The 24,251-nt window shown below is 46.6% G+C and overlaps 1 protein-coding gene across 5 annotated transcripts in view; it reads left to right on the top strand.

Annotated features, from left to right (window-relative positions):
* The window catches only part of HSPG2 (heparan sulfate proteoglycan 2), a 173,231-nt gene that overhangs the window by 130,508 nt on the left and 18,472 nt on the right, over positions 1–24,251 (top strand). For all 5 annotated transcript variants that reach the window (XM_067472750.1, XM_067472751.1, XM_067472749.1 and 2 more), the window contains 21 exons: positions 1,853–1,994; positions 2,208–2,348; positions 2,476–2,610; positions 4,755–4,936; positions 5,031–5,226; positions 7,765–7,944; positions 9,943–10,206; positions 12,346–12,520; positions 12,612–12,709; positions 12,801–13,067; positions 14,634–14,746; positions 15,191–15,338; positions 15,425–15,541; positions 18,287–18,371; positions 18,515–18,659; positions 18,778–18,877; positions 20,225–20,334; positions 20,576–20,684; positions 22,471–22,569; positions 22,653–22,874; positions 23,114–23,358. In XM_067472750.1, the coding sequence (XP_067328851.1) occupies positions 1,853–1,994; positions 2,208–2,348; positions 2,476–2,610; positions 4,755–4,936; positions 5,031–5,226; positions 7,765–7,944; positions 9,943–10,206; positions 12,346–12,520; positions 12,612–12,709; positions 12,801–13,067; positions 14,634–14,746; positions 15,191–15,338; positions 15,425–15,541; positions 18,287–18,371; positions 18,515–18,659; positions 18,778–18,877; positions 20,225–20,334; positions 20,576–20,684; positions 22,471–22,569; positions 22,653–22,874; positions 23,114–23,358 (3,273 nt within the window). The remainder of the gene's footprint in view (positions 1–1,852; positions 1,995–2,207; positions 2,349–2,475; positions 2,611–4,754; positions 4,937–5,030; positions 5,227–7,764; positions 7,945–9,942; positions 10,207–12,345; positions 12,521–12,611; positions 12,710–12,800; positions 13,068–14,633; positions 14,747–15,190; positions 15,339–15,424; positions 15,542–18,286; positions 18,372–18,514; positions 18,660–18,777; positions 18,878–20,224; positions 20,335–20,575; positions 20,685–22,470; positions 22,570–22,652; positions 22,875–23,113; positions 23,359–24,251) is intronic.

The following is a 24,251-nucleotide window of genomic DNA, read 5'->3' on the forward strand; positions in this document are numbered from 1 at the left end:
TCCTTTCCAAGTGCACTTCTCTAGGACCCGGTATATGGAGTAAGTCACGTTGGGCTGGTCGTTGCGACCTCCGATGGTGGGAGAAGGAGAGGCAGTCCCTAAGGTACAATGGACCCTGGCCATAAAGAGTTTTAAAGGTCAGAACTAGCATCTTATACAGGCCACGGGACTCAGTTGGAAGCCAATGTCAATGTTGCAGCACTGGTGTTCTATGGCATTATTTCATGGGCGTTCTTGTGAGTAACCTGGCTACCGCATTCTGAACAATACGGAGCTTTTGGGTCGTAGACATACAGGGCGTTGCAATAGTCCAGCCTAGACGTGACCGTGGCATGGATGACCGTTGCCAGAGCCTCGTCAGATAGGTAGGGTGCCAGTTGCCTCGCTTGTCGTAGATGGAAAAAGGCCTGTTTGCTGGCAGCAGTGACCTGAGCTTCCATTGTCAGCTGCGAATCCAGGAAGACACCTAAGCTCTTAACAGTGGTCGATGGAGATAGGGTGGCACCATCGAAGGTGGGCAACGGAGGAGTCAGACCTGCCAGAGAATCTCAGTCTTCGCCAGGTTCACCATCAGTCTGCTAGCACGTAGCCAGTTTGACAGAGCTTCCAGACAGAGGGTGAAATTGTCTGGAATTGACGTTGCTCCAGGCTCCAGGCGCAGAAGGAGTTGGGTATCGTCTGCATATTAATAGCAGTCCAGGCCGAAACTCCGAGCCAAACTAGCAAGGGGTCTAACGTAGATGTTGAAGAGAAGAGGAGAGAGAATTGCACCTTGGGGGACCCCACATAGGAGGGGGGATCTATCGGAGACTTGATCCATGTACTCCACGCATTACGGAGAAATGAGTTGAACCAATTGAGGGCCTGACCACGAACTCCGGACATGGCAAGACGGTGAATCATTAGATCGTAGTCGACGGTGTCAAACGCTGCGGTAAGGTCGAGAAGTACCAGTAGCGCGGATCCACCGTTGTCAGACTGGCGACGGAGTTTATCCGTAATGGCAACCAGGACTGTCTCCGTCCCATGGCCAGGGTGAAAACCTGACTGGAAAGGGTCCAGGCCAGCAGTGTCATCCAGGAATTGTTGCAATTGTCCCAGTACAGCCCACTCTATCACCTTGCCTAAGAATGGCAGATTAGAAACAGGACGGTAATTGGCAAGGGTCATAGGATCCAAGCTAGGTTTCTTTAACAAGGGACAAACCCTTGCCTCTTTTAGGTTGTCCAGAAAAAAAACCCTGGATATAATGCACATTAGGGCTGGGCGGTTTCGTTCGTTAATTTCGTAATTCGTTATTAATTCGTATTTAAATTAGCTTACGATCCGATATTGAGCCATGCAGGAATAGTGTGAGGAGTAATTAAATATCGAAACAATTTTCCCAATTTATTTCGTATTGTTTCGTAATTGTTTCGTAATTGGTTCAAAACTGTTTCGAAATTGTTTCGTAATTATTTCCGTATGTCTGGTGCAAGTTTTATAGTTGTTGTTTGTTTTATCAGTGATAAAAAATAAATTATCACACCAACAGTCAACCACAGAGGGAGAGGGAAGCTTCAGAAGTTCCCCCTGTCCCATTTGGAGGGTTTTTTAGCGTATTGCGCAATCGTGTCCGCCATTAACGAATCAATTCGAAATTAACGAAATTTCGTAAATAACGAAATTTTGAAATCTCAAAATTTCGGAAGTATTTAGAATTTGGAAACGCTAGCGCCCCCTGGAAACGAATTGAGTTTAGAAACAAATTTTTCCGTGGTTACCCAGCCCTAATGCACATTATTATTTTAACCAAAAAAGATGAGCATTAGATGTGAGTAAATGCATAAATCCTTCTCCCTTGTGCTCGCAGGTGTCCGGCGCGCGCTTGCGTCTCGTCCAGCTGACCCCATCGGACTCCGGCGAATACGTCTGCCGCGTGAGCACCGGATCCGGCCCAGCGCAGATGGCGTCCTTTGTTGTCTCCGTCTCGGCTAGTGGCAGCGCAGTATCACGTAGGTTTTACGGGGCCGTAGATACGGATTTCCCCGTAGTGTTGACTGGGGGCTTCTGGGTCTGTGGGGTGGGCAGACCTCTCCACACATTCTGCATTTGTTGCTCTGCGGCTTCAAATGGACTTCCCCTGTATTGAATCTCGTGCGCCTTCGAATCTAATGCGTACCTCCATTCGCAAAACCAAAACAAAAAGGTTGTTTCCCCCGGCACAGGATTCAAGAGCCCCATCATCTCCATCGACCCGCACAGCACCGCCGTGCGCAAAGGGTCCGACGTCTCCTTCAAGTGCCGCATCCACGACGGTGCCCAGCCCATCGAGATCACCTGGAAGATGCCCAGCGACCAGCTGCAAGGTGAGACTGATGAGGAAGCTCCAAATCCCATCCTCCAGGCTCTCTCCCGTTACGAGAAGATGGCCCTTCCAAAGGTTTAGGAAGGCGTAATGGGCCACCTGAGAGAACCTCTTGCCTTTCTGTGCAGAGAACGTGAAGATCAGCCCCAACGGCTCCGTCATCACCGTCTCCAAGGCCCGGCCGGAGAACCAGGGCGCCTACCGCTGCATCGCCTCCAACCGCTTCGGGATCGCCAACAGCGTGGTCAACCTCATGGTGCAAGGTGAGGCGTCCTTCCATCTGTATTTGCATCTGGGCCAACAACAACAACAACAACAACAACAATTTATCACTAGCTCCTCGTCTGTAGTCTTTTTGTGTATTTGGATCTGTGGCAGCAATAATAATAATAATAATAATAATAATAATAATAATAATATAGTAATAATAATAATGTCATAATAATAATACTAATAATTAATTAATGTGTATTAGGTTTTGTGGCAACAACAACAACAACAATATATTACTAGATCCCCTTCTAAAGCCATCCTGTGTATTTGACTCTGTGGCAATAATAATAATAATAATAATAATAGTAATAGTAATAATGTAGTAGTAGTAATAATAATAATAATAATAATACTATTAATTAATTAATGTGAATTAGGTTCTGTGACAACAACATATTATTATTATTATTATTATTATTATTATTATTTGATTCCCTTCTATAGCCTTCCTGTGTATTTGAATCTGTGGCAATAATAATAATAATAATAATAATAATAATAATAATAGTAATAGTAATAATGTAGTAGTAGTAGTAATAATAATAATAATAATACTATTAATTAATTAATGTGAATTAGGTTCTGTGACAACAACATATTATTATTATTATTATTATTATTATTATTATTTGATTCCCTTCTATAGCCTTCCTGTGTATTTGAATCTGTGGCAATAATAATAATAATAATAATAATAATAATAATAATGTAGTAATAATAATGTCATAATAATACTAATAATTAATTAATGTGTATTAGGTTCTGTGGCAACAACAACATATTATTATTATTATTATTATTTGATCCCCTTCTATAGCCTTCCTATGTATTTGAATGTGTAGCAATAATATAATAATAATAATAATAATAATAATGTAGTAATAATAATAATAATGTCATAATAATAATTAATTAATGTGTATTAGGTTCTGTGGCAACAACATATTATCATTATTATTATTATTTTTATTATTATTATTATTATTATTTGATCCCCTTCTATAGCCTTCCTGTGTATTTGAATATGTGGCAATAATAATAATAATGTAATAAATAATGTGTATTTGGATCTGTGGCAATAATAAAAATGATGATGATGATGATGTAGTAATAATAATAATAATGTCATAATAATACTAATAATTAATTAATGTTTATTAGGTTCTGTGACAACAACAACAACAACAACAACATATTATTATTATTATTATTATTATTATTATTATTATTATTATTATTTGATCCCCTTCTATAGCCTTCCTGTGTATTTGAATATGTGGCAACAATAATAATAATAATAATGTAATAAATAATGTGTATTTGGATTTGCGGCAACAACAAGAACAATATATTACTAGATCCTCTTCTAAAGCCATCCTGTGTATTTAGATAATAATAATAATGATGATGATGATGTAGTAATAATAATAATAATGTCATAATAATACTAATAATTAAATAATGTGTATTAGGTTCTGTGGCAAAAACAACAACATATTATTATTATTTGATCCCCTTCTATAGCCTTCCTGTGTATTTGAATTTGTGGCAATAATAATAATAATGTAATAAATAATGTGTATTTGGATTTGCGGCAACAACAACAACAACAACAACAACAATATATTATTAGATCCCCTTCTAAAGCTATCCTGTGTATTTGAATCTGTGGCAATAATAACAATAATAATAATTTAATAAATATTGCGCATTTGGATCTGTGGCAATAATGATGATGATGATAATGATGATGATGGTGATGATGTATTTTTGACCTGCCTCTCCTTGCTGCTCAAGGTGGGGTAATAAATCATTTGTATTTCGATCTGTGGCGATGACAATAACAACAATAAATGTGTATTTGGATCTGTAATAATAATAATAATAATAATAATAATAATAATAATAATAATGTATTTATGTCTTGCCTCTCTGTGTGGCTTAAGGAAAGTTAATTAGTAATGTGCATTTGGATCTGTGGCAGTGATAATAATAATAATAATAATAATAATAATAATAATAATAATAAATGTGTCTTTGGATCTATGACAGTAATAATAATGATGATGTATTTATGGCCTGTGCCTTGGTGCGACTGACGAGACCCCTCTTCCTTCTTTCCTTTATTTCACAGGGCCCCCCACAGTCTCGGTGATGCCACGGGGCCCCATTCGGCTGAAGGCCGGCCAGTCGCTGAGCCTGGACTGCTTGGGCTCGGGCGAGCCCCGGTCCCTGGTGCGCTGGAGCCGGGTGGGCGTCCGGCAGAAGGTGGAGCACCAGAGCGTCCTGCCGCTGGAGAGCCGAGCCGTGCTGCGGGTGAGTCCGGTGGAGAGGAAGGGAGAGCGGCGGGAGCGCCGTCCCGCACCCGAGAGCGCTCAACGTCACCCTTCTCCCCTCCCTCGCTCCCCAGCTGTCATCAGCCAAAGCAGAGGACGCCGGCACCTACGTCTGCCTGGCCCAGAACAGCCTGGGGACGGTGGAGGCCCAGGTGGAGGTGAGCGTGGAGGACGGCACCCACCGGAGGCCTGGCGCCCCCGAAATCCAGGCCAGCCCCACCCAGACCGTGGTGGCCGGACAAACGGCCAGACTCCGCTGCCCCGCCACAGGTGAGGGGTGCAAGGGAAGGGGCTCCCTCCAAGGTTGCTGTAGGCTTGGCTAAGTTCCGGTTTCAAGCACTCTTTCCTCCCTCCCTTCCTTCCTTCCTTCCTTCCTTCCTTCCTTCCTTCCTTCCTCCCTCCCTCCCTCCCTCCCTCCCTCCCTCCCTCCCTTCCTTCCTTCCTTCCTTCCTTCCCACCGCTCTCTCTCTCTCCCGTTATTTCCTTCCCTTTCCTTCCTCCCTTCTTTGTCTCCTTCCATTTCCCTTCCCTCTCTTCTTCCTTCCTTTTCTGATCCTTTCCTTGCAACCCTAATTTCCTCCCTCTCCTATTCCTTCTCTCCTTCCTCCCTTCCTCCCTCCCTCCCTCCCTTCCTTCCTTCCTTCCTTCTTTCCTTCCTTCCATCCCACCGCTCTCTCTCTCTCTCTCCCTCCGTTATTTCCTTCCCTTTCCTTCCTCCCTTCTTTGTCTCCTTCCATTTCCCTTCCCTCTCTTCTTCCTTCCTTTTCTGATCCTTTCCTTGCAACCCTAATTTCCTCCCTCTCCTATTCCTTCTCTCCTTCCTCCCTTCCTCCCTCCCTCCCTTCCTTCCTTCCTTCCTTCCTTCTTTCCTTCCTTCCATCCCACCGCTCTCTCTCTCTCTCTCCCTCCGTTATTTCCTTCCCTTTCCTTCCTCCCTTCTTTGTCTCCTTCCATTTCCCTTCCCTCTCTTCTTCCTTCCTTTCCCGATCCTTTCCTTCCAACCCTAATTTCCTCCCTCTCCCATTCCTTCTCTCCTTCCTTCCTTTCTTCCTTTCACCCTGTTCCTTCCTTCCTTCCTTCCTTTCTTCCTTCCTTCCTTCTATCCATCTTTCCTCCCTTTCCTCTTGCTTCCTTTTCTTCCTTCTTTCTTTCCTTTTGCGCTTCAATCTTTCCTTCCTTTCCTCCCTCCCTCCCTCCCTCCCTCCCTTCCTTCCTTCCTTCCTTCCTTCTTTCTTCCCACCACCCTCTCTCTCCGTTATTTCCTTCCCTTTCCTTCCTCCCTTCTTTGTCTCCTTTCATTTCCCTTCCCTCTCTTCTTCCTTCCTTTCCTGATCCTTTCCTTGCAATCCTAATTTCCTCCCTCTCCCATTCCTTCTCTCCTTCCTTCCTTCCTTCCTTGTTTCCTTCCTTCCTTGTTTCCTTCTGTCCATCTTTCCTCCCCTTCTTCTTGCTTCCTTCTTTTTTCCTTCTTTCTTTCCTTTTGCACATCAATCCTTCCCTCCTTCCTTTCCACCTTTCTATCTTCATTCTTTCCTTCCCTTCCCTTCCTCCTTTCTTTGTCTCCTTCCATTTCCCTGCCCTCTCTCCTTCCTTCCTTTACCAATCCTTTCCTTACAACCCTCTCTCTCTCCTTCCCTCTCTCCTTCCTTCATTTCACCCTCTTTCTTCCTTCCTTCTTCCTTCTGTCCTTCCTGCATTGTTTCCTTCTGTCCATCTTTCCTCCCTATCTCCCTCCCTCCCCATTCCTTCCTCTCTTCTTTCCTTCCTTCTCTTCTTCCACCTGCCCTTCCATCCTTCCATCCTCCCTCCCTCTTTCTTTCTTCCTTCCATCCTTCATTCCTTCACTGCTTCCTTCTGTTCAACTTTCCCCTTGTCCCCATCCTTCCTTCCTTATGCCCTTCCACCTTCCCTCCATTATCCTTCCTTCTTTCCTTCCTTCTGTCCATCTTTCCTCCCTTTCTCTCTTTTCCCCTTCCTTCTTTCCTTCTGCCCTTCCACCCTCTCTCCCTCTTCCTTCTTTCTTTCTTTCCTTCCTTCTTTCCTCTCTCCCCCTTCCTCCCTTTTTTGCCCTCCTTCATATTTCCTTCCACCCTCCCTCTTCCTTCCTTCCTTCTTTCCTTCTGTTTTGTCCATCTTTCCTCCCTCTTCTGTTTTTCTTTCTCTCTCCCTCTCTTTCTCTCTTCCTTCCTTCCTCCTTTCCTTCCTTCTTTCCCTCCATCATTTTGTCCAACTTCCCTCCCTCTTCCTTTTTTCTTTCTTTGTCTCTCTCTCCTTCTCTTTCTCCCTTCCTTCCTGCCTCACTCCTTCCTTCTACCCTCCATCCCTCTCTCTCACTCCCTCCCTTCCTTCCTTCTTTCTTTCCCTCCATCGTTGTGTCCATCTTTCCTCCTTCTTCCTTTTTTCTTCCTCTCTCTCCTCCCTCTCTTTCTCCCTTCCTTCCTTCTTTCTTTCCCTCCATTGTTGTGTCCATCTTTCCTCCCTCTTCCTTTTTTCTTCCTGTCTCTCTCTCTCCTCCTCTTTCTCCCTTCCTTCCTGCCTCACTCCTTCCTTCTATCCTCCATCCCTCTTTCTCTCTCTCCCCCTCTCTTTCTCCCTTCCTTCTTTCCTTCCTTCTTTTCTTCCTTCCTTCTTTCCCTCCATTTTGTTCAACTTTCCTCCCTCTTCCTTCTTTCTTTGTCTCTCTCTCCTTCTCTTTCTCCCTTCCTTCCTTCCTTCCTCACTCCTTCCTTCTACCCTCCATCCCTCTTTCTTTTTCTCTCTCCCTTCCTTCCTTCCTTCCTTCCTTCCTTCTGCCTCTCTCCCCTGCAGGCCACCCCACTCCAACCATCCATTGGTCCAAGCTGAGGGCCCCCTTGCCCTGGCAGCACCGGATTGTGAACGAGACCCTGGTCATCCCCCGGGCAGCCCAGCAGGACTCCGGACAATACATCTGCAACGCCACCAACACCGCTGGATCCACCGAGGCCTTCATCGTGCTTGACGTGGAGAGTAAGTACTCCGGGGAGGATGTGAGGGCCGTGCCTCAATACAATTCCCTATGTCCATGCCTAGCAAACCCTAGCTTTGCATGGACACACATCCTGGGCTTGGAGAAGGAACTTTTTGAGATCATCATTCCCTGTGCGTACTTGAAGCAAGGGAAAGAAACTGTCAGTTGGAATTTTGTTTTGTACCACACTTTATGTTTTTAGAAATAAAGCCTTCCCACTCTGTTCATGAGGTAATTTCTTCGCCAGAAAGCTGCAGATCAGGACATATACTAATAACATATAATATAATACAGTCGTAATAATGATAATAATATAAGATCCCTCTCACTTCCTGTTGTCTCAGTCCCGTTCTTAACTGTGAGTCATTGTAAGTTGGGTGTTTGTAACTTGGGGATAGCCTATAGCCATGACCTTCTTTCCTGGTTTTGTGTGGAACCAGGAAAGTAGACCATGCCTTAGCCTGCCCTGGCCTGTGCGTACTTGAAGCAAAGGAAAGAAACTGTCAGTTGGAATTTTGTTTTGTACCACACTGTATGCTTTTAGAAATAAAGCCTTCCCACTCTGTTCATGAGGTAATTTCTTCGCCAGAAAGCTGCAGATCAGGACATATACTAATAACATATAATATAAGACAGCATAATAATGATAATAATATAAGATTCCTCTCACTTCCTGTTGTCTCAGCCCCGTTCATAACTGTGAGTCATTTGTAAGTTGGGCATTTGTAACTTGGGGATAGCCTATAGTCATGGCCTTCTTTCCTGGTTTTGTGTGGAACCAGGAAAGTAGACCATGCCTTAGCCTGCCCTGGCCTGTGTGTACTTGAAGAAAGGGAAAGAAACTGTCAGTTGGAATTTTGTTTTGTACCACACTGTATGTTTTTAGAAATAAAGCCTTCCCACTCTGTTCATGAGGTAATTTCTTTGCCAGAAAGCTGCAGATCAGGACATATACCAATAACATATAATATAAGACAGTCGTAATAATGATAATAATATAAGATCCCTCTCACTTCCTGTTGTCTCAGCCCCGTTCATAACTGTGAGTCATTTGTAAGTTGGGCATTTGTAACTTGGGGATAGCCTATAGTCATGGCCTTCTTTCCTGGTTTTGTGTGGAACCAGGAAAGTAGACCATGCCTTAGCCTGCCCTGGCCTGTGTGTACTTGAAGAAAGGGAAAGAAACTGTCAGTTGGAATTTTGTTTTGTACCACACTGTATGTTTTTAGAAATAAAGCCTTCCCACTCTGTTCATGAGGTAATTTCTTTGCCAGAAAGCTGCAGATCAGGACATATACCAATAACATATAATATAAGACAGTCGTAATAATGATAATAATATAAGATCCCTCTCACTTCCTGTTGTCTCAGCCCCGTTCATAACTGTGAGTCATTTGTAAGTTGGGCATTTGTAACTTGGGGATAGCCTATAGTCATGGCCTTCTTTCCTGGTTTTGTGTGGAACCAGGAAAGTAGACCATGCCTTAGCCTGCCCTGGCCTGTGTGTACTTGAAGAAAGGGAAAGAAACTGTCAGTTGGAATTTTGTTTTGTACCACACTGTATGTTTTTAGAAATAAAGCCTTCCCACTCTGTTCATGAGGTAATTTCTTTGCCAGAAAGCTGCAGATCAGGACATATACCAATAACATATAATATAAGACAGTCGTAATAATGATAATAATATAAGATCCCTCTCACTTCCTGTTGTCTCAGCCCCGTTCTTAACTGTGAGTCATTTGTAAGTAGGATGTTTGTAACTTGGGAATAGCCTATAGTCATGACCTTCTTTCCTGGTTTTGTGTGGAACCAGGAAAGTAGACCATGCCTTAGCCTGCCCCAGCCTGTGCATACTTGAAGCAAGGGAAAGAAACTGTCAGTTGGAATTTTGTTTTGTACCACTTCCTGTTGTCTCAGCCCCGTTCTTAACTGGGAGTTCTTTGTAAGTAGGGTGTTTGTAACTCGGAAACAGCCTTCTCCTCCTCCTTCTCTCTCCCAGCTCCGCCATACGCCACCATCCTTCCGGACGCAGCCTCAGTGCGGGCGGGCGACATGGTGCAGCTTCAATGCCTGGCCCACGGCACACCACCCCTGCACTATCGGTGGAGCAAAGCCAACGACGGCCAGCTCCCGGGACATGCCGTGGCGCGCGAGGGGGTCCTGCACTTGGGGCCCGTCATCCCCCGCGACTCAGGGGCCTACCGCTGCAGCGTCCGCAACCGGGTGGGCGAAGCCGAGGTCCTGGCCCAGGTCCGGGTGCAAGGTGAGCAGAGCCAAAAGCAACCAAGGATCCCGAAGGGAGCGTTTCCGGCACCATAGCCTTCTATAGCATTCCTGGCATTGCAACCACAACAGGCCCTGTTCTCGTCATTCTGGTTGAGCTTTCGTTCAAGACTTTTAAGGCTGAGTGGCCCTCTATCAGGAGGGCTTTGATTGTGCTGTTTCTGCATGAAAGAAGCGGGTCGGACCGGATGGTCCTTGGGATCCCGTCCAACTCTGGGGTTCTATCTATCTGTTTATCTGTTCACCTATCTATCTATTCATCTATCTGTCTAAGGGTTGGACTAGATGGCCTTTTGGTGGATCCTTTCCAACTCTGGGATTGTATGATCTATCTATCTATCTATCTATCTATCATGTATCTATCTATTCATCTATCTGTCTATCTATCTATCTATCTATCTATCTATCATTCTATTTACCTAAAGGTTGGACTGGATGACCTTTGGGGGATCTCTTCCAACTCTGGGATTCTATGATTGATCTATCTATCTATCTTATCTATCTATCTAAGGATTGGAATTGGATTGTCCTTTGGGGTTCCTTCCAACTCTAGGATTCTGTGATTTGTATATCTTATCTTATCTTTCTATCTATCTATTTTAGGATTGGACTGGATGGTCCTCAAGGTCCCTTTCAACTCATCTATCTATCTATCTATCTATCTATCTATCTATCTATTGGTTGGACTAGATAGTTCTTTGAGACCATTCCAAATCTAGGATTCTATGATTCATCTCTTTATCTCTCTGTCTGTCTATCAATCTATGGGTTGGACTGGATGGTCCTTGGGATCCCTTCCAACTCTAGGATTCTGTGTTTCATTTCTCCATCTCTATCTCTATCTATCTATCTTAGGGTTGGACTGGATTGCCCTTGGGGTTCCTTCCTACTCTAGGATTCATCTATCTTATCTATCTAAGGATTGGAGCAGATGGTCCTTGGGGTCCCTTCCAATTGTAGGATTCTGTGATTCATCTATCTGTCTGTCTGTCTATCTATCTATCTATTGATCTTTCAATCTATCATATCAGATGTCTATCTATCTATCTATCTATCTATCTATTGATCTTTCGATCTATCATATCAGATATCTATCTATCTATCTGTCCTATCTGTCCTATCTATCTATCTATCTATCTATCTATCTATCTATCTATCTATTGATCTTTCAATCTATCATATCAGATGTCTATCTATCTATCTATCTATCTATCTATCTACCTATCTATTGATCTTTTGATCTATTATATCAGATATCTATCTATCTATCTATCTATCTATCTATCTATCTATCTATCTATCTGTCCTATCTATCTATCTATCTGTCCTATCTATCTATCTATCTATCTATTGATCTATCTATTGATCTATCTATCTATCTATCTATCTATCTATCTATCTATCTATCTATCTGTGTTCCTATCCATCTATCTGTCTGTCTGTCTGTCTATCTATTTGTCCTATCTATCTATCTATCTATCTATCTATTGATCTTTCAATCTATCATATCAGATGTCTATCTATCTATCTATCTATCTATCTATCTATCTATTGATCTTTCGATCTAGCATATCAGATATCTATCTATCTATCTATCTATCTATCTATCTATCTATCTATTGCTCTATCTATCGCTCTATCTATCTATCTATCTATCTATCTATCTGTGTTCCTATCCATCCATCCATCTATCTATCTATCTATCTATCTATCTATCCAACCAACCAACCAACCAACCAACCAACCAAGGGTTGGACTGCATGGTCCTTGGGGTTCCTTCCAACTCTAGGATTCTGTCATTTATATATCTTATCTTTCTATCTATCTATTTTAGGATTAGACTGGATGGTCCTCAAGGTCCCTTTCAACTCTATTATTCATCTATATATCTATCTATGTATCTTCAGGGTTGGATCTCTCTCTCTCTCTATCTAAGGATTGGACTGGATGGTCCATAGGGTCCCTTCTAACTCTAGGATTTTGTGATCGAAGGGTAACTCAATTCCACTGCAATTAAATACTAGTTCAAATACAATATGCAGATTGGGGGGCTGACCTGAGTCTCTTGCCAGGGCTACGGATACATCAAACGAAAGAAGCTTCTCCTTCCTAACCGTAGGTTCCCCCGAAGGGCCCTTGTCGGTGGAGGTGTCCCCGCAGAGTGACACCAAGGCCATTGGGGCCACGGCCGAGTTCTCCTGCTCCGTGTCCGGAGACCCCCGGGCCCAGATCGAGTGGCTCAAGGAAGACGGGGAGATGCCCCCCCAACACAGCATCAACAATGGCGTGCTCCGGTACGACGGGGGAAAGAGGGAAAGAGCAGGGCATTGTGGGAAAATATGGCCACTTCACTCATCGACCCCCTTGGCGTTTTATCCCTTGCAGAATTGAGAAGCTGGACCGAAGCTGCCAAGGTGTCTATGTCTGCCGGGCGAGCGGCCCCTCCGGACAGGCCCAGGAGAGGGTCCAGTTGGTGGTCCAAGGTTGGTACGGGATGATGGACTTTCACGGTTGTTTTAATAGGGTTTCTTTTGCATCAGAATATATATATAATATCTCCCTTCCTGCTCTCAGCCCTTCCCAAAGTGATGATCAACATCCGGACCTCAGTGCAGACGGTGCTCGCCGGGAGCGCGGTGGAGTTTGAGTGCCTGGCCTTCGGCGATCCCAAGCCGGAGATCGCCTGGAGCAAAGTCGGAGGCCGGATGCGGCCGGGGGTTGCGGTCAGCGGCGGGACGGTCACAATCCACCAGGTGGAGCAGAGCGACGCCGGGCAGTACCGCTGCACCGCCACCAACAACGTGGGCACCGTCCAGTCCCACGTCATCCTCCATGTCCAGTGTAAGGAGAAGAATCCTCGTCATTGTAATATTGACCATCACCATCAAAACAAATGGGAGGTTCCTTGGGTGGGTTGTCCTCCAGATCAGTGGTTCTCAACCTGTGGGTCCCCAGATGTTTTGGCCTTCAACTCCCAGAAATCCTAACAGCTGGTAAACTGGCTGGGATTTTTGGGAGTGGTAGGCTGAAACATCTTGGGACCCACAGGTTGAGAACCACTGCTCTAGATGATAATGGTGTTGATGAAGATCATAATACTAGTAATGCTAATAGTATGTCATCTGACATAATAAGAAGAAGAAGAAGAGGAGGAGGAGGAAGAAGAAGAAGAAGAAGAAGAAGAAGAAGAAGAAGAAGAGGAAGGGGAAGGGGAAGGGGAAGGGGAAGGGGAAGGGGAAGGGGAAGGGGAAGGGGAAGGGAAGGAGAAGGAGAAGGAGAAGGAGAAGGAGAAGGAGAAGGAGAAGGAGAAGGAGAAGGAGAAGGAGAAGGAGAAGGAGAAGGAGAAGGAGAAGGAGAAGGAGAAGGAGAAGGAGAAGATGTCCCCTGGCATTCCCTTGGTGTGTTGTTCCCTGGATGAATATGGCAATCTGGATGAATATGACAATAATAACAATAACAAATGTCCCCTGCCATTCTCTTGGTGGGTTGTCCCCTGGATGATGATGACAGCAACGGCAACAAAACAATGATACAGAAGAAGAAGAAGAAGAAGAAGAAGAGGAAGAAGAAGAGGAGGAGGAGGAGGAGGAGGAGGAATGTGTCCTGGCATTCCCTTGTTGGGTTGTTCTCTGGATGATGATGATGATGACAATAATAATAATAATAATAATAATAATAATAATAATAATAGATGTTCCCTGCCTTTCCCTTGATGGATTGTTCCTTGGATGATGATGACGACAACGCCGACAACAACAATAATAAAATGGATGTGCCCTGCCATTCCCTTGGTGGGTTGTCCCCTTGGATGATGACGACGACAACAATGATTATTATAATTAATAATAATAATAATAATAATAATAATAGGATGCCCCTTGATGTTCACTTGGTGGGTTGTTCTCTAGAAGATGGTGACAATAGCAACAGCAACAACAACAATAATAGATTTTCCCTACCATTCCCTTGATGGATTGTTCTCTGGATGATGACAACAATAGTAGTGGTAGTGGTGGTAATAATAATAATAATAATAATAATAATAATAATAATAATATGAATGTTTCTTGGCATTCCCTTGGTGGGTTGTTCTCAGGAGGAGGAGGATGGTGGTGATGACGACAATAATTAAAAAATGACTGTGCCAAAATGTTCCCTTGCTAGTTTGTCCTCTTGGTGATGATAATGACAATAACAGTAGCAATAATAATAATAGATGCCTCAGGGAGAGGCGGGTAAGAAATATAATTATAATTATGTCTCTTGGCATTCCCTTGTTGGGTTGTCCTCTGGATGATAAGATAAGGATGATGAGGATGAGAAACCTTCTGGCATTCCCTTGGTGGGCGGGTCTCTTGCCCCCGTCTGCATGACTCTTCCATTGACCTTCTCCTTTTTCCCTGGCAGCTGTCCCGCACATTGCTGCGCAGCCCGAAGTCAAAGAGGTCTCCGCAGGGTCGGCGGTGTCCTTCCCGTGCTTGGCGTCCGGCTTCCCCATGCCGGACATTGCCTGGACAAAGGTAGCTTGCGGAGTGGGAGAGAGAGGGGGAAGCGGGATTCGAGAGCCCACAAGAAGTGCGTCTCATGTCAAACTGTAGGATCTATATAGCAATGTTAAATAACCACTCACAAGCCGTTTTGCTTTGAAATGGATATATTGCTTGTATCTCTGCAGCAAAGAAAGACACTACTGACTTTTTCCCACCACCACTTCCTTTTATACACCTTTCCTGCCCATCTCCCCCTCTTCTCAATTTCCTTATTAGAACTTGTTGCTTCACAAGTTCCAATACAAGGTTTCCAGCGTCCTCTGCTGGCTTCAAAATGTCACAGAGAGAGAATTGAGTCAGCCAGGATGATTCAGTCAGGATGTCACGGAGGGAATTTGTGATGTCTTCATGCCATCAGAAATTGACTCCTGACACGTTGGCTCCGTCCGTTAAAGAATCATCTCTGTGTTTCAGCTGGAAGGGGAGCTCCCTGGGAACGCCCGCATCGAGGGCCACATCCTGAACCTCCCTGCGGTCCGGCCGGAAGACACCGGTGTCTACGTCTGCACCGCCTCCAACCGCCAAGGGAAGGTGACCGCCTTCTCCATGCTCAAAGTGCGAGGTGAGTTCTGCGCATCTTCAAAACGGTGGAGCCGGGAGCGGACTCGTCAGAGGCCCATTTTCACTCCGCCCTTCCTTCGGTTGCAGAGCGAGTGGTGCCCTACTTCACCCAGGACCCACAGTCCTTCCTCGTCCTGCCCACCATGAAGGACGCTTACAAGACCTTCGCCGTCGAGATCACCTTCCGGCCGGACACGCCTGACGGTAGGAGGAAACACAGCGACACAGTGGTGCTTGTCAATAGTTTGACATCCTCCATGGGCATGGTAGCATTCCCCAGGAAACAGAGCTCAATGATTCCCAAGTTCCAGAGCTGGGGAATGTTACTTCTTTTTTGGGGGGGAGGGGGAATCTGAGCACGAGAAGTCCTGAAACTTTTTTGGGGGGAATCCGAGCATGAGAAGTCCCGAAGGTTACGTCCTCCCACTCTGGAACACCTCACCGGAAAAGTCAATAGTTTGACATCCTCCGTGGATATGGTAGCATTCCCCAGGAATCAGAGCTCAATGATTCCCAAGTTCCAGAGCTGGGGAATGTGACACTTGGGGGTGGGGAGGGGGGGGGGGGAAATCTGAGCATGAAAAGTCCTGAAAGTTTTTTTTTGGGGGGGGGGATCCAAACACAAGAAATCCCGAAAATCACGTCCTCCCACTCTGGAACACCTCACCGGCAAAATCAATAGTTTTACATCCTCTGTGGATATGGTAGCACAGAGCTCAATGATTCCCAAGTTCCAGAGCTGGAGAATGTTACTCTTGGGGGGGGGGGGGGGAATCCAAGCACGAGAAGTCCTGAAATTTTTTGGGGGGAAATCCGAGCACGAGAAGTCCGGAAAGTTACGTCCTCCCACTCTGGAATGCCTCACCGGCAAAGTCAATAGTTTGACATCCTCTTTGGATATTGTAGCACTCCCCAGGAATCAGAGCTCAATGATTCCCAAGTTCCAGAGCTGGGGAATGTTACTCTGGGGGGGGGGGGGGATCCGAGCACGAGATGTCCCGAAAACTACGTCCTCCCACTCTGGAATGCCTCACCGGCAAAGTCAATAGTTTGACATCCTCTTTGGATATTGTAGCACTCCCCAGGAATCAGAGCTTAATGATTCCCAAGTTCCAGAACTGGAGAATGTGACTCTTGGGGGGGAAATCCGAGCATGAGAAGTCCCGAAAGTTTTTTTTGGGGGGGGGGGGGGAATCCGAGCATGAGAAGTCTCGAAAGCTACGTCCTTCCACTCTGGAATGCCTCACCGGCAAAGTCAATAGTTTGACATCCTCTTTGGATATTGTAGCACTCCCCAGGAATCAGAGCTTAATGATTCCCAAGTTCCAGAACTGGAGAATGTGACTCTTGGGGGGGAAATCCGAGCATGAGAAGTCCCGAAAGTTTTTTTTGGGGGGGGGGGGGGAATCCGAGCATGAGAAGTCTCGAAAGCTACGTCCTTCCACTCTGGAATGCCTCACCGGCAAAGTCAATAGTTTGACATCCTCCGAGGATATTGTAGCACTCCCCAGGAATCAGAGCTTAATGATTCCCAAGTTCCAGAGCTGGGGAATGTGACAGTTGGGGGGGGGAAGTCCGAGCACGAGAAGTCCCAAAAGCTGCGTCCTTCCACTCTGGAATGCCTCACCGGCAAAGTCAATAGTTTGACATCCTCCGTGGATATTGTAACACTCCCCAGGAATCAGAGCTTAATGATTCCCAAGTTCCAGAGCTGGGGAATGTGACTCTTGGGGGGGGGGGGGGGGGATCCGAGCACAAAAAGTCCTGAAAGTTTTTTGGGGAAAATCCGAACACGAGAAGTCCCAAAAGTCACGTCCTTCCACTCTGGAACGCCTCACTGGAAAAGTCAATAGTTTGACAACCTCCGTGGATATGGTAGCACTCCTCAGGAATCAGAGCTCAATGATTTCCAAGTTCCAGAGCTGGGGAATGTGACTCTTGGGGGGGGGGGGGGGCGATCCGAGCACGAGAAGTCCTGAAAGTTTGGGGGGGGGGGAATCCAAAAACGAGAAGTCCCGAAAGTCATGTCCTCCCACTCTGGAACGCCTCACCGGCAAATAGTTTGACATCCTCTGTGGATATTGTAGCACACCCCAGGAATCAATGATTCCCAAGTTCCAGAGCTGGGGAATGTGACTCTTGGGGGGGAAATCCGAGCGTGAGAAGTCCCGAAAGTCACGTCCTCCCCCTCTGGAACGCCTCACCGGAAAAGTCAATAGTTTGACATCCTCCGTAGATATGGTAGCACACCCCAGAAATCAGAGCTCAATGATTCCCAAGTTCCAGAGCTGGGGAATGTGACTCTTGGGGGCGGAAATCCGAGCACAAAAAGTCCTGAAAGGTTTTTGGGGAAAATCCAAACACGAGAAGTCCCGAAAGTCACGTCCTCCCACTCTGGAACGCCTCACCGGCAAAGTAGCAAATCTTCCATTATTCTTTGACTCTCCCTCTTACTTTTACTTCCGTCTTTTTTCTCTCCTTCTGATCTCCTTCCCACCTTCCCCTTCTTTCCTTCCTTCTTTCCTTCCTCTCTCTACCCTTCATCTTTTCCTCCCCAGCCGTTATCCTTTTCTCAGGTAAGTCCTTTTTCTCTGCTGTGGCTTCTTTTTCTGTCTCCCTGCCTAACTCCTCCTTGGGCTGAAATGTTGTTTTGGGTTTCTTTGCCATGCCTAACCTCCATCGGGTCCTGTCCGAAGGGCGGCACTTCCTCCTTCCCAGGAAGTGACATCACAGTCTGGTCTTCCAGGTGGAAGGAAACCTAAGTGGATCTGCTCTGCTTCTGTTCCTCCTGGGTATCCGATCCTCTTTAGCCATTCAGCCCTCCTTATGGATCTTGACCACAGTGTTGACTTTTGGCTCTGTCTGGCTGCATGGAGCTGGGAGTTTGGTTGGATCTGCTTCAGAGCAGCTCAGCTACTCCCATTGTCCCACTGCTATGCTTTTTGGTAGGGATGCTGGTCTACAACGGGCAGAAGAAGACAACCGACACCGACTTCGTGTCCTTCGGACTGGTGGGGGGCCGCCCAGAGCTCAGGTGAGACATTACAGGATGCAATCACCACCGTTGAGGTGGTGGTTAAAATTCTGGCTGGAAATCTCCAAAATCCCATTGCCAGAAGAGAATCTGGGAGGGAATGGGCCAAGCCACTACTCCTTCTCAACTGCCTGGAATTGCAGGTTCGACGCGGGCTCTGGCATGGCCACCATCCGCCACCCCTCGATCATCAAACTGGGCGAGTTCCACACCGTGCGGCTCTACCGCAACCTCACCCAGGGTTCCCTGGTGCTGGACGACCATCCGCCGGTGAACGGCACCTCTCAGGTGAGGATTGTATCACTCCTTGCATGGAAACCCTATTCAGAATGGATTGCGTGCATGATTTCCCGGAAAGGGAATCCACCTCCGGGGCTCCACCCTCACCCCTCTGCTCTCTTTCCAGGGCAAATTCCAAGGCCTGGACCTAAACGAGGGGCTGTATTTAGGCGGTTACCCCAACTATGCCGCCATCGCCAAGACGGGCCTCAGCAGCGGCTTTATTGGTGAGGGGTTTACTGTATTTCATCACATAACAGTCACACTTTTTATCCCTTTTTTTTGGACTGAAAAAGTGGGGTGCGACTATTACACGAGGAACAGAAACCTGGCTTTGGTTCTCTGGTTTCTGGTTGTTGGCATTGTCAGGGCCAGTTTAATTTCTCTGGCCTGAATCTTCAAGACTTTGATCCTGGCCTGCATCAATACTTTGATCCTGGCCTGAATCTGCATCACTTTGAACCCCAGGAAGTCCCATAATCCCTTCTGAATCATCAGTAAACCCTGGCTGCTGAGCTACAAGATAAACTGACTTGGAGGAAGGAGAGAAGAGTGGAGCTTCTGAGGTCTCCATTTCGTAGTTTATAAACTGCCTTGCCTTCGGAGATTAAAGGAGGGAGAAATCAGCCCCAAACGGCTCTGCAACTATTATGCGAGGAATACAACAATGTCAGTTTTCCTACCCCAAATATGTGGCTGCGACTATTATGCAAGAGTGACTATTTATTCTGAGATCTCCATTTTGTAGTTTATAAACTGCCTTGCTTTCGGAGATGAAAGGAGGGAGAAATCAGCCCCAAACGGCTCTGCAACTATTATGCGAGGAATACAACAATGTCAGTTTTCCTACCCCAAATATGTGGCTGCGACTATTATGCAAGAGTGACTATTTATTCTGAGATCTCCATTTTGTAGTTTATAAACTGCCTTGCTTTCGGAGATGAAAGGAGGGAGAAATCAGCCCCAAACGGCTCTGCAACTATTATGCGAGGAATACAACAATGTCAGTTTTCCTACCCCAAATATGTGGCTGCGACTATTATGCAAGAGTGACTATTTATTCTGAGATCTCCATTTTGTAGTTTATAAACTGCCTTGCTTTCGGAGATGAAAGGAGGGAGAAATCAGCCCCAAACGGCTCTGCAACTATTATGCGAGGAATACAACAATGTCAGTTTTCCTACCCCAAATATGTGGCTGCGACTATTATGCAAGAGTGACTATTTATTCTGAGATCTCCATTTTGTAGTTTATAAACTGCCTTGCTTTCGGAGATGAAAGGAGGGAGAAATCAGCCCCAAACGGCTCTGCAACTATTATGCGAGGAATACAACAATGTCAGTTTTCCTACCCCAAATATGTGGCTGCGACTATTATGCAAGAGTGACTATTTATTCTGAGATCTCCATTTTGTAGTTTATAAACTGCCTGGCCTTCGGAGATGAAAGAAGGGCGAAATCAGCCCCAAACGGCTCTGCAACTATTATGCGAGGAATACAAAAATGTCCATTTTGCTACCCCAAATATGTGGCTGCGACTATTATGCAGGAGTGACTATTTATTATCTCCCCCAGGATGCGTGCGGCAGCTGATCATCCAAGGCAAGGAGGTAATCTTCAAGGACTTTGACCTACGGGCCCAAGGCGTCTCCAATTGCCCCACCTGCCAGGACCAGCCCTGCCAGGTAGGCCCCTGAAAAAGAAAAATATTGGCAGACTCGTGAGGCTGAAACTGGAGAAAATGGAAATATATCAGTCTTAACAGGAAGTAATAAGAGAACAGATTGGGACTAGAGATAGGCAAAAAGGGCAACGAGGAAAGGGGTTTCTACCTCCTTGTTGAGGACTACAGAGCTATGCAGGATGTGGTTGAGTGCCAACAAAGGGCAATCCCTAATCCCGTGTCTTTCCCTTCTCTTTCACCAGAACGGAGGCGTCTGCCAGGACTCGGAGAGCAGCAGCTACGTCTGCGAGTGTCCCCAAGGCTTTGCCGGGAGCAACTGCGAACACCCCCAGGCCTTGCGGTGCCACCCAGGTTAGGGCCCCGTCTCTCCCTCTTTGGCCCCCAATGGCAGGAGATGGGGGATTCCTCCCTCCTCCTTCCTTCCATCCATCTATCCTTTCTTCCTACCTTCCTCCATCCTTCCATCTACCTATCCTTCCTTCCTACCTCCCTCCCTTCCTTGCTTCCTTCCATTCATTCATCCATCCATCCATCCAGTCTTCCTTTCTTCCTCCTTTCCTTCCATCCATCCATCCATCCATCTATGTCTCCTTCTTTGGCAGGAGATGGAGGCTTCCACCCTTCTCCTTCCTTCTTTCCTTCCTTCCTTCCTTCCTTCCTTCCTTCCTTCCTACCTACCTTCCTCCATCCTTCCATCCACCTATCCTTCTGTGCTCCCTCCCTCCCTCCCTTCCTTGCTTCCTTTCATTCATCCATCCATCCAGTCTTCCATCCATCCATCCATCCATCCATCCATCTATCTCTCCTTCTTTGGCAGGAGATGGAGGCTTCCTTCTCCTTTCTTCCTTCCTTCCTTCCTTCCTTCCTTCCTTCCATCCATCTATCCTTTCTTCCTCCCTCCCTTCCTCCATCCTTCCATCCACCTATCCTTTCTTCCTCCCTCCCTCCCTTGCTTCCTTTCATTCATCCATCTATCCAGTCTTCCTTCTTTCCTCCTTCTTTCCTTCCTTCCATCCATCCATCCATCCATCCATCCATCCATCTATCTCTCCTTCTTTGGCAGGAGATGGAGGCTTCCTCCCTTCTCCTTCCTTCCTTCCATCCATCTATCCTTTCTTCCTCTCTCCCTTTCTCCATCCTTCCATCCACCTATCCTTCCTTCCTTCCTTCCGTCCTTCCTCCCTCCCTCCCTCCCTCCCTCCCTCCCTTGCTTCCTTTCATTCATCCATCCATCCAGTCTTCCTTCCTTCCTCCTTTCCTTCTTTCTTTCCTTCCATCCATCCATCCATCCATCCATCCATCCATCCATCCATCTCTCCTTCTTTGGCAGGAGATAGAGGCTTCCTCCCTTCTCCTTCCTTCCATCCATCTATCCTTTCTTCCTCCCTCCCTTCCTTCATCCTTCCATCCACCTATCCTTTCTTCCTTCCTCCCTCCCTTCCTTGCTTCCTTTCATTCATCCATCCATCCAGTCTTCATTTCTCCCTCCTTTCCTTCTTTCCTTCCATCCATCCATCCATCCATCCATCTCTCTCTCCTTCTTTGGCAGGAGATGGAGGCTTCTTCCCTTCTCCTTCCTTCCTTCCATCCACCTATCCTTTCTTCCTCCCTCCCTCCCTCCCTTCCTTCCTTGCTTCCTTTCATTCATCCATCCAGTCTTCCTTCCTTCCTTCCTTCCTTCCTCTTTTCCTTCTTTCCTTCCATCCATCCATCTCTCTCTCCTTCTTTGGCAGGAGATGGAGGCTTCCTCCCTTCTCCTTCCTTCCTTCCATCCATCTATCCTTTCTTCCTCCCTCCCTTCCTCCATCCTTCCATCCACCTATCCTTTCTTCCTTCCTCCCTCCCTTCCTTGCTTTCTTTCATTCATCCATCCAATCTTCCCTCCTTCCATTCATCCATTCTCCCTCCCTCCTTCCTTCCTTCCATCCATTTATTTATCCATTCTTCTTGTAGTAGCGGAGATAGGCTGCCATAAGAATTCCACACTCGCATGGAATGAATGATGTGGTAGGGGAACAAGTTGTCTTTGTTCAACAGATGGCTTCTCCTTCAAATAGCAAGCTCGGATTTGACCTGACAGCTTGCTGTGGGGTGCCTTGATCATCTCCTGTGCTGACTCTCTTCTCTCTCCCTGCAGAGGCCTGTGGTCCCGACGCCACTTGCATCAACAGACCGACGGGGCCTGGCTACACCTGCCGCTGCCTCCTGGGCAAATATGGCGAGAAGTGCATGGCGGGTGAGTGACGGTGCCATGAGATGATGGAAAGAGGGCTCGTGCGTATGGTCCCATCTCACCTGGCCCCATCTCTTTCTGTCCAGGTGCCACGGTGACCACTCCTTATTTCCATGGTGGCAATGCCTTCATCTCCTACCCGCCACTCACCAACATCCACTACGAGTTGCGAGTGGATGCCGAGTTCAAGCCCTTGTCCCCTGACGGCCTCATCCTTTTCAGTGGCGGAGATGGGAGCCCGGTGGCCGACTTCGTCTCACTCAACATGGTCAACGGGTACCTGGAGTTCCGCTATGAGCTGGGATCCGGTGAGAATGACGACCTTTCTCCTCCGTAGCTGGCAAACTAGCCTCGGTTTCTAAAACTCTGGCATTCCTCGCTTTGCTTGAAGCCATAACTCACAGGGCAATCATCTTGGCCACAATGAGCACAAGTTAAAAAGATCAGTTCTTTGTAAGCTTTCTCCAGAGAGTCTTAGCAAGCCCTGAAGGTCGTGTCGGACTCTGAAAAGCTGTTCTCAAGCTTGCCCGTCTTCCTCCCCTTCTAGGCCCGGCGGTGCTGCGGAGCCCCAAGCCGCTGGAGCTGGGCCAGTGGCATCGGGCGACGGCCGAGCGCCTGAACAAAGATGGTTTGCTGCAAGTAGACGAGGAACGACCCGTCAAGCGGTCCTCCCCCGGGAAGAGCCAGGGACTCAATCTGCGCACCGCCATGTTCCTGGGTGGTGTGGACGACGCTCTGCGGCTGCCCCCTGCGGCCAATGTCTCCAGCCACTTCTACGGCTGCATCGGGGAGGCAAGTGGCCATGTACTAGATAGGAGGAGGAGAAGGACGACTTTCCACGTGTCTTGAGAAGCCAAAAGTACAAAAATCCTTTTAGAGAAAGTCTCTAAAATAATTCCACTGAAATATGCAAATACAAGATACATAAATCCAAGGCAGGCAAAACTATGCCTCACAAGACCGGAACGCAGGAACAGCTTGAAAACTTGGTTACATGAATTCCAAGGCCCATGACTCTTACAAAGGTTATAATAATAATAATAATAATAATAATAATAATAATATAGGTTGCTTACCTGTAACCGTAGTTTCCCAAGTGATCACCTGTGAATTCGCACGTATGGTAGTTTCTGCACCTGAGCAGACAGCTTCGGAACCTTCTAGATAGATTTGAAAAACGTTGGCGGTTGGCCCCGCCCACTCTCCCCTTGCGAGTATAAGTAGCAGGTGGGCAGCGCCACTGCCTCAGTTCTTTTGATCCGCCGCTCTATCAGCAGCTAAGGACCTTCATCGTGTGGCTTGGGGGGGAAGTAGCCGGCGCACGCTCATAGAGGGCTGATTTAGGCGGAAAATCCATTTTTGTTTGTTTGTTTTTGGCATAAAAGACATAGATGGAACAAGATTGCGGATAAATGTCCCTCCCTTAAGCAGAGAAGACACAAGTATGGACATCATTAACCAAATAGCTAGCTTAGCACAAAGCACAGCATTTAAAAGCTGAAGACCGCCATTTCAATGAAAAAGGAGAACAACGTCAAAGAATAAAAGTCCAGTCAGACATTATTGGCAGTCCAATAAGCTAGTCACATGCTGAAGGTCCTTAGCTGCTGACAGAGCGGCGGATCAAAGGAACTGAGGCAGTGGCTCCACCCACCTGCAAGGGGAGAGTGGGTGGGGCCAACCGC

The sequence above is a fragment of the Anolis sagrei genome, chromosome 13 (genome assembly GCF_037176765.1).
Source record: "Anolis sagrei isolate rAnoSag1 chromosome 13, rAnoSag1.mat, whole genome shotgun sequence".
NCBI lineage: Eukaryota > Metazoa > Chordata > Lepidosauria > Squamata > Dactyloidae > Anolis > Anolis sagrei.